The sequence below is a fragment of the Bubalus kerabau genome, chromosome 4 (genome assembly GCF_029407905.1).
Source record: "Bubalus kerabau isolate K-KA32 ecotype Philippines breed swamp buffalo chromosome 4, PCC_UOA_SB_1v2, whole genome shotgun sequence".
NCBI lineage: Eukaryota > Metazoa > Chordata > Mammalia > Artiodactyla > Bovidae > Bubalus > Bubalus kerabau.
The window spans coordinates 23,036,939-23,049,250 of NC_073627.1; the positions used below are offsets into that span (position 1 = coordinate 23,036,939).

The 12,312-nt window shown below is 39.5% G+C and overlaps 2 protein-coding genes across 2 annotated transcripts; both read left to right on the forward strand.

Annotated features, from left to right (window-relative positions):
- LOC129651252 (keratin-associated protein 3-3) lies at window positions 1-297 on the forward strand. The gene has a single exon (XM_055579960.1). It carries the CDS (start codon window positions 1-3, stop codon window positions 295-297), a length of 297 nt encoding a protein of 98 aa, XP_055435935.1.
- Window positions 298-4,662: 4,365 nt separating this feature from the next.
- On the forward strand, window positions 4,663-11,399 carry KRT40 (keratin 40). Its single transcript, XM_055579961.1, has 7 exons — window positions 4,663-5,109; window positions 5,961-6,043; window positions 7,414-7,570; window positions 8,376-8,537; window positions 8,617-8,742; window positions 10,199-10,419; window positions 11,300-11,399. Exons 1-7 carry the CDS (start codon window positions 4,663-4,665, stop codon window positions 11,397-11,399), a joined length of 1,296 nt encoding a protein of 431 aa, XP_055435936.1.
- The last annotated feature ends 913 nt before the right edge of the window (window positions 11,400-12,312 follow it).

A 12,312-nucleotide genomic window follows, 5' to 3' on the forward strand; every position in this document is an offset into this window, starting at 1 on the left:
ATGGCTTGCTGTGCTCCCCTCTGCTGCAACGTCCGCACCAGCCCCGCCACCACCATCTGCTCCTCTGACAAATTCTGCAGGTGTGGAGTCTGCCTGCCCAGCACCTGCCCACACACAGTCTGGTTACTGGAGCCAACCTGCTGTGACAACTGCCCCCCACCTTGCCACATTCCTCAGCCCTGTGTGCCCACCTGCTTCCTGCTCAACTCTTCCCAGCCCACCCCAGGCCTGGAAACCATCAACCTCACAACCTACACTCAGCCCAGCTGTGAGCCCTGCATCCCAAGCTGCTGCTGACCGATGGCTGCCTCACCCAGAGCCTGACACAGAGTCAACCCAGAAGCTTTAGTGCTCACCTGTCTCAGTACCTGCAACTAACTGTGGCTCCGCTTTCGAAGTTGGAACAAGGATGGCATTATCACAGACAACCCTCACAAAAAAGAAACCAAGAGATTTTCGATGGCTGTGTAGTGGACGTCAGTGAACAAGGACAACTGGAATAGGTAGATGCCTATAGGCTTCCCAACGTTCTTCAGTTCCTTCATGTTAAATTGTATCTTTCTTTGGTGCTTTGGGAATTCTGTTTCCAGTCTTGAATGGTATCTTTCTGGAAATTGAGGCTCTTCTTCATGATTATTCTAATAAAGTTTACATCTCTGGCATAACACAATGTCTATAATTACTTCCATTTACTTTTGTTAACGCATCAAATGTATTTCTTAACTCCAAAGGTCAGCATTTTAAGAAACTCAGAACATCTGCAAAACTGAAAAGGGTGGCAGTACAGACAAATACTTCTTGCTTTTGTTGTTCTTGTTGTTTTAAGAAAACTGAACAGCGTTGCATATAAAATGGTCCAGGATATCAGCATAATTTCCCTAACTTGTCCTTCCTCCAAAATGGTTTAAGGTAGATTGGGAAACATCAAATATGATCCAAAGACCAAATATGACCTAATATATCAATTAATCTAGATGCCAAACCTATTTGTGCAAAAAATATATAGCAATATTATTCATTCAATAAACATATTAAGTACCTATTATGTACCCTGTTTTACCATCCCTGCTAAAAATGAACTGATTGTCTGGAAAGTAAGGCAGATATATATACAATATCCACTCACTCCCTCATACAATTAACAATTATTTATTGAATGCTAGCATTCTATTATAATAAAAATATATGAATTATACTGTATAACACAGGGATCTATACTCAAAATCTTGTAACAAGGTATAATGGAAGAGAATTTGAAAAAGAATGTATTTATATAGAGGGGCTTCCCAGGTGGTGCTAGTGGTAAAGAACCTGCCTGCTAATGCAGGAGACATAAGAGACACAGGTTCAATTCCTGGGTCAGAAAGATCCCTGGAGAAGGGCATGGCAATCTACTTCAGTGTTCTTGCCTGGAGATTCTCACGTAGCCTGACAGGCTACAGTCCCTGGGGTCACAAAGAGAGGAACACAACTGAAGCAACTCAGCACACACACATATATGTATGTATAACTGCTATAAACTTGAAATTAACACAACATTGTAAACTAACTATAGTTCAATTTAAAAAATGTGAGTCAAAAATGTGCATTAGAGAAGTGCTGTGGTATGGAAAAATCGAGAACAATTAAGAAATTAAGATTTAAGTGATAAAAAGGAGAAAAGACACAGTCAAAGACAAATTGACTGAAGCTGGAGATCAAATGAACATGGAAAAGATGTCAAGAGATACTAGGCAGCAGTGTAAGGTCGCCAGTTTAAAAAGGAATGCTGTGTTCTGCTCTAGAAATGTCGAAACGCGAGTGACATATCTAAATGAAGTTTCTGCTGTGCTGTGCTTAGTCGCTCAGTCATGTCCAACTCTTTGTGACCCCATGGACTTCCCACCAGGCTCCTCTGTCCATGGGGATTCTCCAGGCAAGAATACTGGAGTTGCCATGCCCTCCTCGAGGGGATCTTCCCAACTCAGGGATCGAACCCAGGCCTCCTGCACTGCAGTGGATTCTTTATCCTCTGAGCTACCAGGCAAACAAATGAAGTTTAGGCAACTGGAATTTGTGATGGTGTTCTAGAAGGAAGCAAATATATGAGGGAAGGTGAGGAAGTCTGTGTAAAAGACGATAGTCAAGAGAAAGCTGTTTTGCACGTGCACTGAATGAAATTCTATGAGGTTGACATAGAATGGCTTTTGAGGGATAAAGAGCTGACTGGAAATACCAGAAGTCATTCAGTACTAATGGACTTTGAATTCCCAGCCTATCCAGAGGGGCCAAAGCTCTTTGTGTACCTTGGAGATTCTACTGATATTCCAGAAGAACACACCAAAAGAGTAAGGATCACAACCTTGGAAAGAGAACACATGAAATTATACCTGCCCTGGAAAAACCTAAAACCTAGGCTGAGAGGAGCAAGAGGATCTTCCAGAGATTTGACGTCTTGTCAGAACAAAGCCCGACACTCAAAACTCTGCAACATAATTGAAATTTCCTAAAATGTATTCTCTAAAATGGATAGCATATAATTTAAAATTTCCAGACATGTGAAGAAGCAAGAAAATCTCACCTATAAACAAGAGAAAAAGCTGCCAATAGAAATAGATCCATAGATATATAGATGTTAGAATTAGCAGACAATATCTTAAAACAGGTATTATCAATATTTTCATGGATTTAAAGGGAATGATGGAGAAAAGGTAAAAGGAAAAGAATGGATAAGATGAGGAATCTCACCAGAAAAAGTAAAAATTTTTAATTCTATTTGATAAATTAATAATAAATTAAATTTATTTAAATTAAGAGAGAAGCAAATGAAAATTCTAGAACTAAAGATTGTAATTTAAAAAAGTCAATAGTTGCCATTAATACCAGAATAGAAAACGCCAACTAAATCTTCTGGGCCAGTGTCAAGTAGTCCAGTATGCATGAAATCGGAGCTCCAGAATGATAGGCGAGTGAAAATGGGGCAGAAAAACTGGGGGAAGGGAAGTTGAAAATTTTCCAAATTTAGTGATACATTTCAGTAACTCACAAATTCAGGAATCTCAAGCAGGATAAATACAACCTAAAACGCACACACACACACACACACCATCTAGGTATATCACAGTCAAACTGCTGAATTAACAAAGATCAATAGAATATATTTTTTTAAATGAGGGGGAAACCCACATTAAAAAGAGGGTATCAAAGAGTAAAATGATGTCTAATTTCTATACAGTTAAGAACTTTTAGTGTAGTGTTAAAATATAAGGAGAATTACTAAAATCAAAACCAACTTTGCTCAATGAATAATAAATTCTAAGAGACTATTTTAATCCTCTATCTTAAGTCTCCAGGTTTGGTTTTGGTTGGTTGGTTGTTTTTCCATTATCAGCTATTTAAGGAAGAAGTCCTCAGAGTTAGAAAAAAATTGTTTATTCTGAATCATGAAAATTTTAACTTTGTCGGAGTAATGGGCTACCCCTGCCCCATAAAGATCTTGAACATTCTGCAGACAATTTGCTGTGTACACTTTTTAAAATGAAATAAATACCAATACCACAATCAAAGGCAAGAAAACTGAAAATTGGAGATAAAACTTAACAAAGAACACAGAAAACTTACATCTCAGATCCCTATCCATTCAGTACTGCCCCAGGGAGTTCATCCAATGGAATTGCTGGAACTCATACAATAGAATTTTATTCCCAAGTTTCAGCATATTCAGTTTTCATGAAATTGAGGCCTTCAAAATTAAATAAGTAAGTAAATAAGAGAAAATGGCTTCCATGTCCCAGAAGAAATGCCTTTTGTAACTTTCTTCTTTCTATACTGAAGTGTAGTTAACGAAGGTTTAGCTTCCTGAGACTAAAAAATTATAACAGAATTTGTATTTCATTCTTATAGAGATACAGATAAAAATCAGTATCTCTGATATAAAAGTGAAGCATAGGAAAAGTGGAGAAGGCAAGTTTCAGGAAATCAAAGATTACAACTCCGTGTTTTGATAACCAATTTATATTTTGGCATGTAGGGCAAAAGGGATCCCATCAGTTACGTAAAGTGACTTTTCAGTTTGCACATGGGCATGTATGGTTCTCACACACATGCTTCAAATTCAGTACACACTCACTCCTCCACCATGTGAGCACAGCAAGACCACAAACAGCATTGAAGATGGCTAATTACACAGAACACTTCTATGGTGGTGGCACAAGCAAATAAATAGCATTTAAATGAGTTGTAATATTAATTTCAAAAGAAGACATGAGCAGTTTTCAATGCACAGGATCAAAATCTGTAGGGATATTATTTCCCTTATGTGTAATCAGTTGTATCTATAATTACTGATTGCCCAAATTTTCTCTTTCTTTCCTTATTCTGTCAAAAGGACAATGCTTCCTATGAAGATTTGCTGAAACAAGTGCTTTATCCTACTGGCACATGGAGATGGTATCCTTATTTAGAAACCTGAAGTTATGCCTCTTTTATGAAGCATAAAACTCTTCTTCAGCAAATAAACAAGACTAATGAATGTTCATATGAAAACTGGCACCGGAAAACATCCGGTGTAGTCTGTAAATACCTATTTGAAGTGGGGTATATATAAAAGTCTCGGGAGGGAATGAGAGTTTTGGAGGCGGGCAGTAGGAGTTTTGCAGCTAGTCTTTGTCCTTTACTGATAGAATGGCTTCTGACTGTTCCCCCACGGGCTGCTCTTCTGAATCCAGTGCCAGGGCTTCTGATTGTGCGCTTGCTTCAACCTGTTCCATGGAAACCACTTGTCTCCCCAGCGCCTGTGCCACATCCATCTGCCAGACCCCCAGCTTTCTATCCGGATCTCGCCTGCCAACTGGGTGCCTCCCGCCCGCCTGCTTTGCTGGGAGTTGTAATATTCCGTGCGTGGTGGGGAACTGTGCCTCGTGTGAGGATGGTGTGTTCAACAGTAACGAGAAGGAGACGATGCAGTTCCTGAATGACAGGCTCGCCAGCTATCTGGAGAAGGTGCGCGGGCTGGAGGAGTTGAATGCCGAGTTGGAATGCAGGATCCGAGAACAGTGTGAAGAGGATGTCCCGTTGGTGTGCCCTGATTATCAGTGTTACTTCGACACCATTGAAGATCTCCAACAAAAGGTCTAGTATCTCATCACCCTAATGTTCCACCTTCCCAGTCTGTGATGTGCTTTATGTTTATACTACTACGAGTCTGTTCAATGGAGGGAAACCAGGGAAAGGGGAGGGACTTCCCGGAGGTAACCTGATGTATAGGAAAGGGTACTGGACAAAAAGTCAGCAAACAGGGTGACTGGTGGTCCAATGGTTAAGACACTGTGCTTCCACAGCAGAGGGCTCAGGTTGCATCCCTGGTAGGGGACTAAGAGCCCACATGCCATGCGGCATGGCCAAAAAGAATAGAGGGGGGAAAAAAGTCAGTAAACGTCAGCGCTAGCCTATATGTTGCTGCTAATTACTAAGTGACCATAATAAACTCGCTTAACCCTAAATTTACCTTTATCAGCTAGAGAATGAGGAAAAGCAGTGTTATATCTAAAATTATTTCTGTGTGTAACACTGTACATGTACATTATTTAACATAGATATGGAAATGTCATATTTTTAATCATATAATTTTACCTAGTAATTATGTCCTTTTCTTACTGATAAATTTTTATTATCATGGGTGGAGATGTAGTCATAATATAAACTCCTAGAGAGAAATTTACCTAAGTTCAGTGGCCAAGGAATACTGCAAAAATGTTTTAAGTCATTAAAAAAAAATAAAACTTTTTATTTCTCTATTTTGTTTATAAATTGGCCCTCCTTTTTCCTTCATGAAATGATGTGGTCAATAAAAGCAGGCTGAAAGTTATTCTGTATTTTCTTATAAAGACTTTTAAAAGATAAACACTGGCATAGTTATTAAATGAGTGCATATGTGGGTTTCTTTCAAAGAATCATTCATGACATAGTAACTTACTTTCCAGATCTTGTGTACGAAGGCCGAGAATTGCAGACTTGCTGTACAGCTTGACAACTGCAAACTGGCTGCTGATGACTTTAGGTCAAAGTAAGTTTAATTTGAACTTTTTTTCTTGGCAGAAATTGCTTTACAATGTTGTGGTAGTCTCTGCCATATATCAACATGAACCAATCATAATTATATATATATATATGTATATCCCCTTTCTCTTGAGCCTCTCCCGCCCCAATTCCACCCCTCTAGGCCACCACAGAGCACAAGGCTGGGCTCCCTGTGTTATACAGCAGCTTCCCATGAGCTATTTATTTTCCCCACGATAGTGTGTGTATGTCAATGTCACTTTCTCAACTTGTCCTACCCTTGCTGTGTCCACCAGACCATTCTCTACATCTGCATCTCCATTTCTTCTCTGTAAATAGGTTCATCAGTACTATTTTTTTAGATTCCATACATATATATGCATTAATATACAGTATTTGTTGTTCTCTTTCCGACTTATTAATGATTCCCTCTGTATAACAAGCTATTGGTTTATCCTTCTCACTACAATTGACTCAATTTTTTTCTTTTTATGGCTGGGTAATATTCCATTATATGTATTATCACAATGTATGTATGTATCTTTACATACATATATGTAGATGTATGTATCTTTATGTGTGTATGTATGAATGTAAATATCTTTATCCATTCATCTGTCAATGGAAATTTAGGTTGCTTCCGTGTCCTGCCATGAACACTGGAGTGCATGTGTCTTTTGGAACTATGGTTTTCTCAGGGTATATACCCAGTAGTGGGATTGCTGGGTCATATGGTAGTTTTATTCCTAGTTTGTTAAGGAATCTCCATACTGTTCTCCATAGCAGCCATACCAATTTATATTCCCACCAACAGTGCAATAAGTTCCCTTTTCTCCACATCCTCTCCAGTATTTAATGTTTGTAGTTTTTTTGATGATGGCCATTCTGATTGGTGTGAAGTGATACCTCATTGTAGTTTTGATTTACATTTCTCTAATAATGAGAGATGTAGAGTACCTCTTCATGTGTTTATTGGCCATTTGTATGTCTTATTTGGAAAAATGTCTGTTTAGGTGTGCCCATTTTCTGACTGGACTGTTTATTTCTCTGATATTGAGCTGTATGAGCTGCTTATATTGTGGACTTAGAAGCAAGTCCAAGCTAGAGTAAGACCAGATCTGAATTTGAACTTAATATATGGTAGGCTGTTTCGCTTCGTCTCTCACATACCTACATGCACACATCACAAGTATTCCCTTTATAATATTTTTTCAAGCTAAGAATGCTCACAAATCTTGAATTTTTCATGATTTGGGGTGTAGAAGAAATTATGGCATGTGGGTTCCTTGATGTCATGTGTCCCTCATCTGTATGCCTCAGCACTTTTCTCAGTGTCCAGCAGAGTAAGCATTGGCTGTATCTCTTTTGCTGTAAAAGGTACGAGTCTGAACTCTCTCTTCGCCAGCTGGTAGAGACTGACATTAGTGGCCTGCGTGGGATTCTGGGAGAGCTGACTGTGTGCAGATCTGATCTGGAGGCCCATGTGGAGTCTCTGAAGGATGATCTCCTTTGCCTTAAGAAGAGCCATGAAGAGGTGAGGAAAATGGCAAAATCACTGAAGGACTCTCAAAGTGACAAAGTTAAGCTGGGAGAGCTCATGTTGTGTATATACAGAGAACTTGAGTAGATGTTGATTGATGTGGAAGAAAGTCACTCTAGGCACTGTTACTATTCAGCCTGATCATTCTGGTATATCTCTGAATGTAAATGTAAAATGACCACTGGCCAGTGCCAAATGGAGGAACTTCACCTGCCATTATTTTGGGGGAGAAGGTAGCTCCACAAATAGCTTTCCCAGGTGTTTTATACCACTCTTATCTCTAACCCATAAAGTATGAAAATCAAGCTGATAATTGCAGAGTGTGAAGGTTGTTTCATAAAGGAGAAAAGATTCATGCAATATTTAGACTGATTTTTTTAATATTCTGCATTTATAAACTTTTGAAATCATCAACGTGAATTATATAATTATCCTATATTTATGAAGCTGACAAATGAAAAGCTGAATGATGTTACAGAGTATATTTTCCTTTTGAACATTTGTTTATGATAATAGTAACTAACATTGAGACCTTATGATGCACTTAGGTCTTGTTTAAGTGTTTTCTATGAATATGAACTCTCAAATATCTCACAATAACTCTCTTGTAAAGGTAAAATCATACCCATTTCACAGATGAAAAAACTGAGTGATGAAAGGAGACTCAAGCTAGGCAATCTGAATCTAAATCTCACACTTTTACTCACTACTGCAAAAAACAGAAATGGGGCGCTATTGGTATATCGTGTTGAATTTTTTCCCCATCAGTCTGACATTCTTTACTCCATTTCCAACTCAGGAGGTCAACGTGCTTCGTGGACAGCTGGGTGACCGACTCAGTGTGGAGCTAGACACGGCCCCCACTACGGATCTCAACAGGGTCTTGGATGAGATGCGTTGTCAGTATGAAACTGTGCTCGCCAACAACCGCAGAGACGTGGAAGAATGGTTCGCTGCTCAGGTTGGCACTTAGAGCAATAAAATGACAGGCATGCAGACTTCTGCCTAATTTGCATATTCTAATCATGCCTGTATTTCAGACAGAGGAACTGAATCAGCAGCAGCTATCCAGTGCAGAGCAGCTGCAGGGCTGCCAGACGGAGATCTTGGAACTGAAGCGCACAGCCAACACTCTGGAAATTGAGCTTCAAGCACAGCAGAGCCTGGTATGTAAGGGCAAGACCATTGTCCCTGAAGAATCATGCTTAAGATACTAACTATCCCCTATTCTGTAACCTAAAGGACAAACCCACAGTTCATGCAGCAGAAGGTCTGAACTTCCTTCCCCTTTTCAAAGATGCTGTTTACCCAGCTGGAAGCAGAAGTGATAGGTCAACAGTTTGTAATGTACCACTAGGATGTCCTGACCTTCCTTTCTGGGCTTGGGCATGATCCTGCAGCATCCTCCAGAGACAAAGAGAGAGGGGGGACAGAAAGGAGCAGAACGAGAGAGGAACTGACAAACCAAAGGCTCTCCTTTGAAGAAATGTCTGTTTAGGCCCTCTGCCCATTTTTTGAATGGGTTGTTCGTTTTTTTAAAAATTGAGCCACATAAGTTGCTTGCAAATTTTGGAGATGTTGGTTTCATGGTTCACAAATATTTTCTCCCACTAACTCTTTTGTGATTTGGGCCAGTTTTCCAAGCTCACCATCACATTTAAAATGAAGATACTCAGACTTTACATTTTATAACTATCCTAAACTTTCCCAGGATGCACACCTCAGCTGGACCCTTCTCTGTACCACGCTTCACCCAAGCAGCAAGAATACCTTGAAAAGATATTTTCAAGAATATCTTGAAAAGCATTCAAGATAACACTAAGCATTTCCATTACCGTGAGAGCCACATTAGGTCCTATAGAGAATGTCTAAATGAATAATAGCTGAGCATTCATCTTGTGAGAGGCACAGTGCTAACTTAATTCTCACACTAACCTTATGGGGTAAATCCCTCCACTGACCCCATTATACAGATGAGGAAAACTGAGGCTCAGATCAAGTAACAGGGGTTCATACAAGTTTTAAGAGGCAAAAGTGGAAGCTGAATCCAAGTGGTTCAATCTCAGAGCCTCTTCTCTTAACCCCACTAGGAGCCAGGAGCCCATTACAACATTTTCTCTCAAATGCTTTTGATCCTTCTTAGGCTACACGAGTATGTTATAGGTCGCAGAGGTCATAGTGGTAATGATAACTCTTACTACCTTTAAAATTTTCCAGGCACTGTTTTAGACACTTTATGTATATTTACTCATTTAACCCTCCAACCATTCTATGAGGTTGGTACTTTGCATTCTTCGTTTTTTATACAGTAAAACTGAGTTCAGACTGATGGCTTTTCAGTTCAGTTTTGATCTTAACAGGACTTTTGACACCATGGTGTTTCCAGGGTGGTAAAATAGTAGGAGATTTGGGGCTTTTAAAATGTATTTATACTAAATAAATAATGCCCAAACTGAAAAAAAAAAAAAACAAAAAACAAAAACTGAGGCTCAGAGAAGCTAAGTAATTTTCCAAAGTCACGTAGCTGGAAAGATAAAGAGTAGAACAGGGTTGGAAAACAGGCAATCTGGCCCCAGAGATTGTTCTACAACCACATTCTTTACACTCTCTTTCCTTCTGCAGACAGAATCTCTGGAATGCACCGTGGCAGAGACTGAGGCCCAGTACAGCTCGGAGCTGGCCCAGATACAATGTCTGATCGATAACGTGGAGAACCAGCTGGCTGAGATCCGCTGCGACCTGGAGCGGCAGAACCAGGAGTATCAGGTGCTGCTGGACACCAAGGCCCGGCTGGAGTGTGAGATCAACACATACCAGGGGCTGCTGGACAGCGAGGACAGCAGGCAAGTTCCACACAATCCCTCTTAAAATCCCCCAGAGTCACAAAGAGGCTCTTGAAGGACCATCCTGTTTCCCAAAGATCTGGCCATATTCAAACCTCCTTAAAGGTGTTAAAGGATATTCTTAAAGAGTGATGAAAAGCAGCAAGGCTAGTCACATGACAATTGAAATGTTCAAAATGTTAAAAATTTCCAATGCAGAAAAAAATATAATATGTAACATTTCAAGCTGGGACTTTCACTTTGCTCCTGACTTCAGGAAACTCAGGAGAAATATTCCAGGGTACTGAATGATTTAACTACTAGACAAATAACAAAATATGCATAACTTTTGGCTAATGGGACCTAAATAGGCATTAGAAAGCAATGGAATTAATAACACTGCTGTATGTGATATATTAACATGAAAGCTGTTAAGAGAGTAAATCCTAAGAGTTCTCATCACAAGGAAAAAATATTTTTCCTTTTCTTTTACTTTATATCGGTATGAGCTGATGGATGCTCAGTAAATTTATTGTGCTAATCATTTCATGCTGTATATAAATCAAATTATTATGCTGTACACCTTAAATTTATACAGTGCTGTATGTCAAGTATATCTCAATAAAACTGGAAGAAGAAAAAAAGGAAAGTCAGTAACACACATAAGATGGCATTTGCCAACTAAAGAAAATACATAAAAGTTTATCCAACTGTCTCTGCTACAGTGAACAGGAAGTGACAATTCTGGGTCCAGGGATAAAACAGACTTCATTCAAATGTTATTCTGAAAATAGAGTTCAAAATATAATTTGAAGGGCAAATTTTGGCATGATTTTTTTCTGAGTTGACATTTTATCCAGCTTCTCCATGTTGAGATTAGTTAAAAATGGATTTTTCACAGGCTGCCCTGTAACCCATGTTCTGCAACAAGCACGTCAAACGACACTTGTGAGCCATGCTCGGCGTACATAATTTGCACAGTTGAAAACAGCTGTCCCTGAAGGTTAAACACCCAACACAGCAGATGGAGGAAGGGAAGCCAGCAGAATCCTTGAAAGAAGACGGTGCTTCAATCAGGGACATCCAAACTTGAAATTCAAGTTAAGAAGGCTTTTGTATTCTAAAATTGTCCTCTAAGCATGCACGAAGTATCTCTATTCTGTCATTTCCTCTCCTGCTTGCTTATTTGTGATATTCTAGGAGTCTGTAAAGCTTTCTTGCTGCTCTCCAATAAAATGTTTTCATTCCTTTAGCACGATAAATACAGCCTTGTAGCTCATTACTGTTAATATAATAACCATTTGATGCCAAGGTAATTGCCTAAACCCATGCCAGTAGTTTGGTTTTGCCTAAACCCAGAAGGAAAATATTTGTTAACTCCTTGAATACAACTAGATTAGCTAATTCATATAAAATGTCATATATCCTGGAAGATAGGTGTATATATCATTCTGAGAAGAAACACTTGAGAATATTAATTATAAAAGTACTAGATTCCTTTTTTTTCAATTTGGCAGCTGCTGCTAAGTCGCTTCAGTCGTGTCCGACTCTGTGCGACCCCATAGACGGAAGCCCACCAGGCTCCCCCATCCCTGGGATTCTCCAGGCAAGAACACTGGAGTGGGTTCCCATTTTCTTCTCCAATGCGTGAAAGTGAAAAGTGAAAGGGAAGTCACTCAGTCATGTCCGACTCCCAGCGACCCCTTGGACTGCAGCCTACCAGGCTCCTCCATCCATGGGATTTTCCAGACAAGAGTACTGGAGTGGGGTGCCATTACCTTCTCCGCAATTTGGCAGAGGAAAGGGAAAAATCACTCATGATTTCATACCCCAAATATCCATTGTTGGTATTTGGGGAACTTCCAGTTTTCTTTCCTATAATGGTAGTAATCATAGTTGCATATGCATATAGTA

Coding starts and splice junctions, on each gene's coding strand:
- LOC129651252 (XM_055579960.1), top strand. CDS start 1: ATGGCTTGCTGTGCTCCCCTCTGCTGCAACGTCCGCACCAGCCCCGCC.
- KRT40 (XM_055579961.1), top strand. CDS start 4,663: ATGGCTTCTGACTGTTCCCCCACGGGCTGCTCTTCTGAATCCAGTGCC. Junction 5,110..5,960: donor TTGAAGATCTCCAACAAAAG/GTCTAGTATCTC, acceptor CTTACTTTCCAG/ATCTTGTGTACGAAGGCCGA. Junction 6,044..7,413: donor GCTGATGACTTTAGGTCAAA/GTAAGTTTAATT, acceptor TTGCTGTAAAAG/GTACGAGTCTGAACTCTCTC.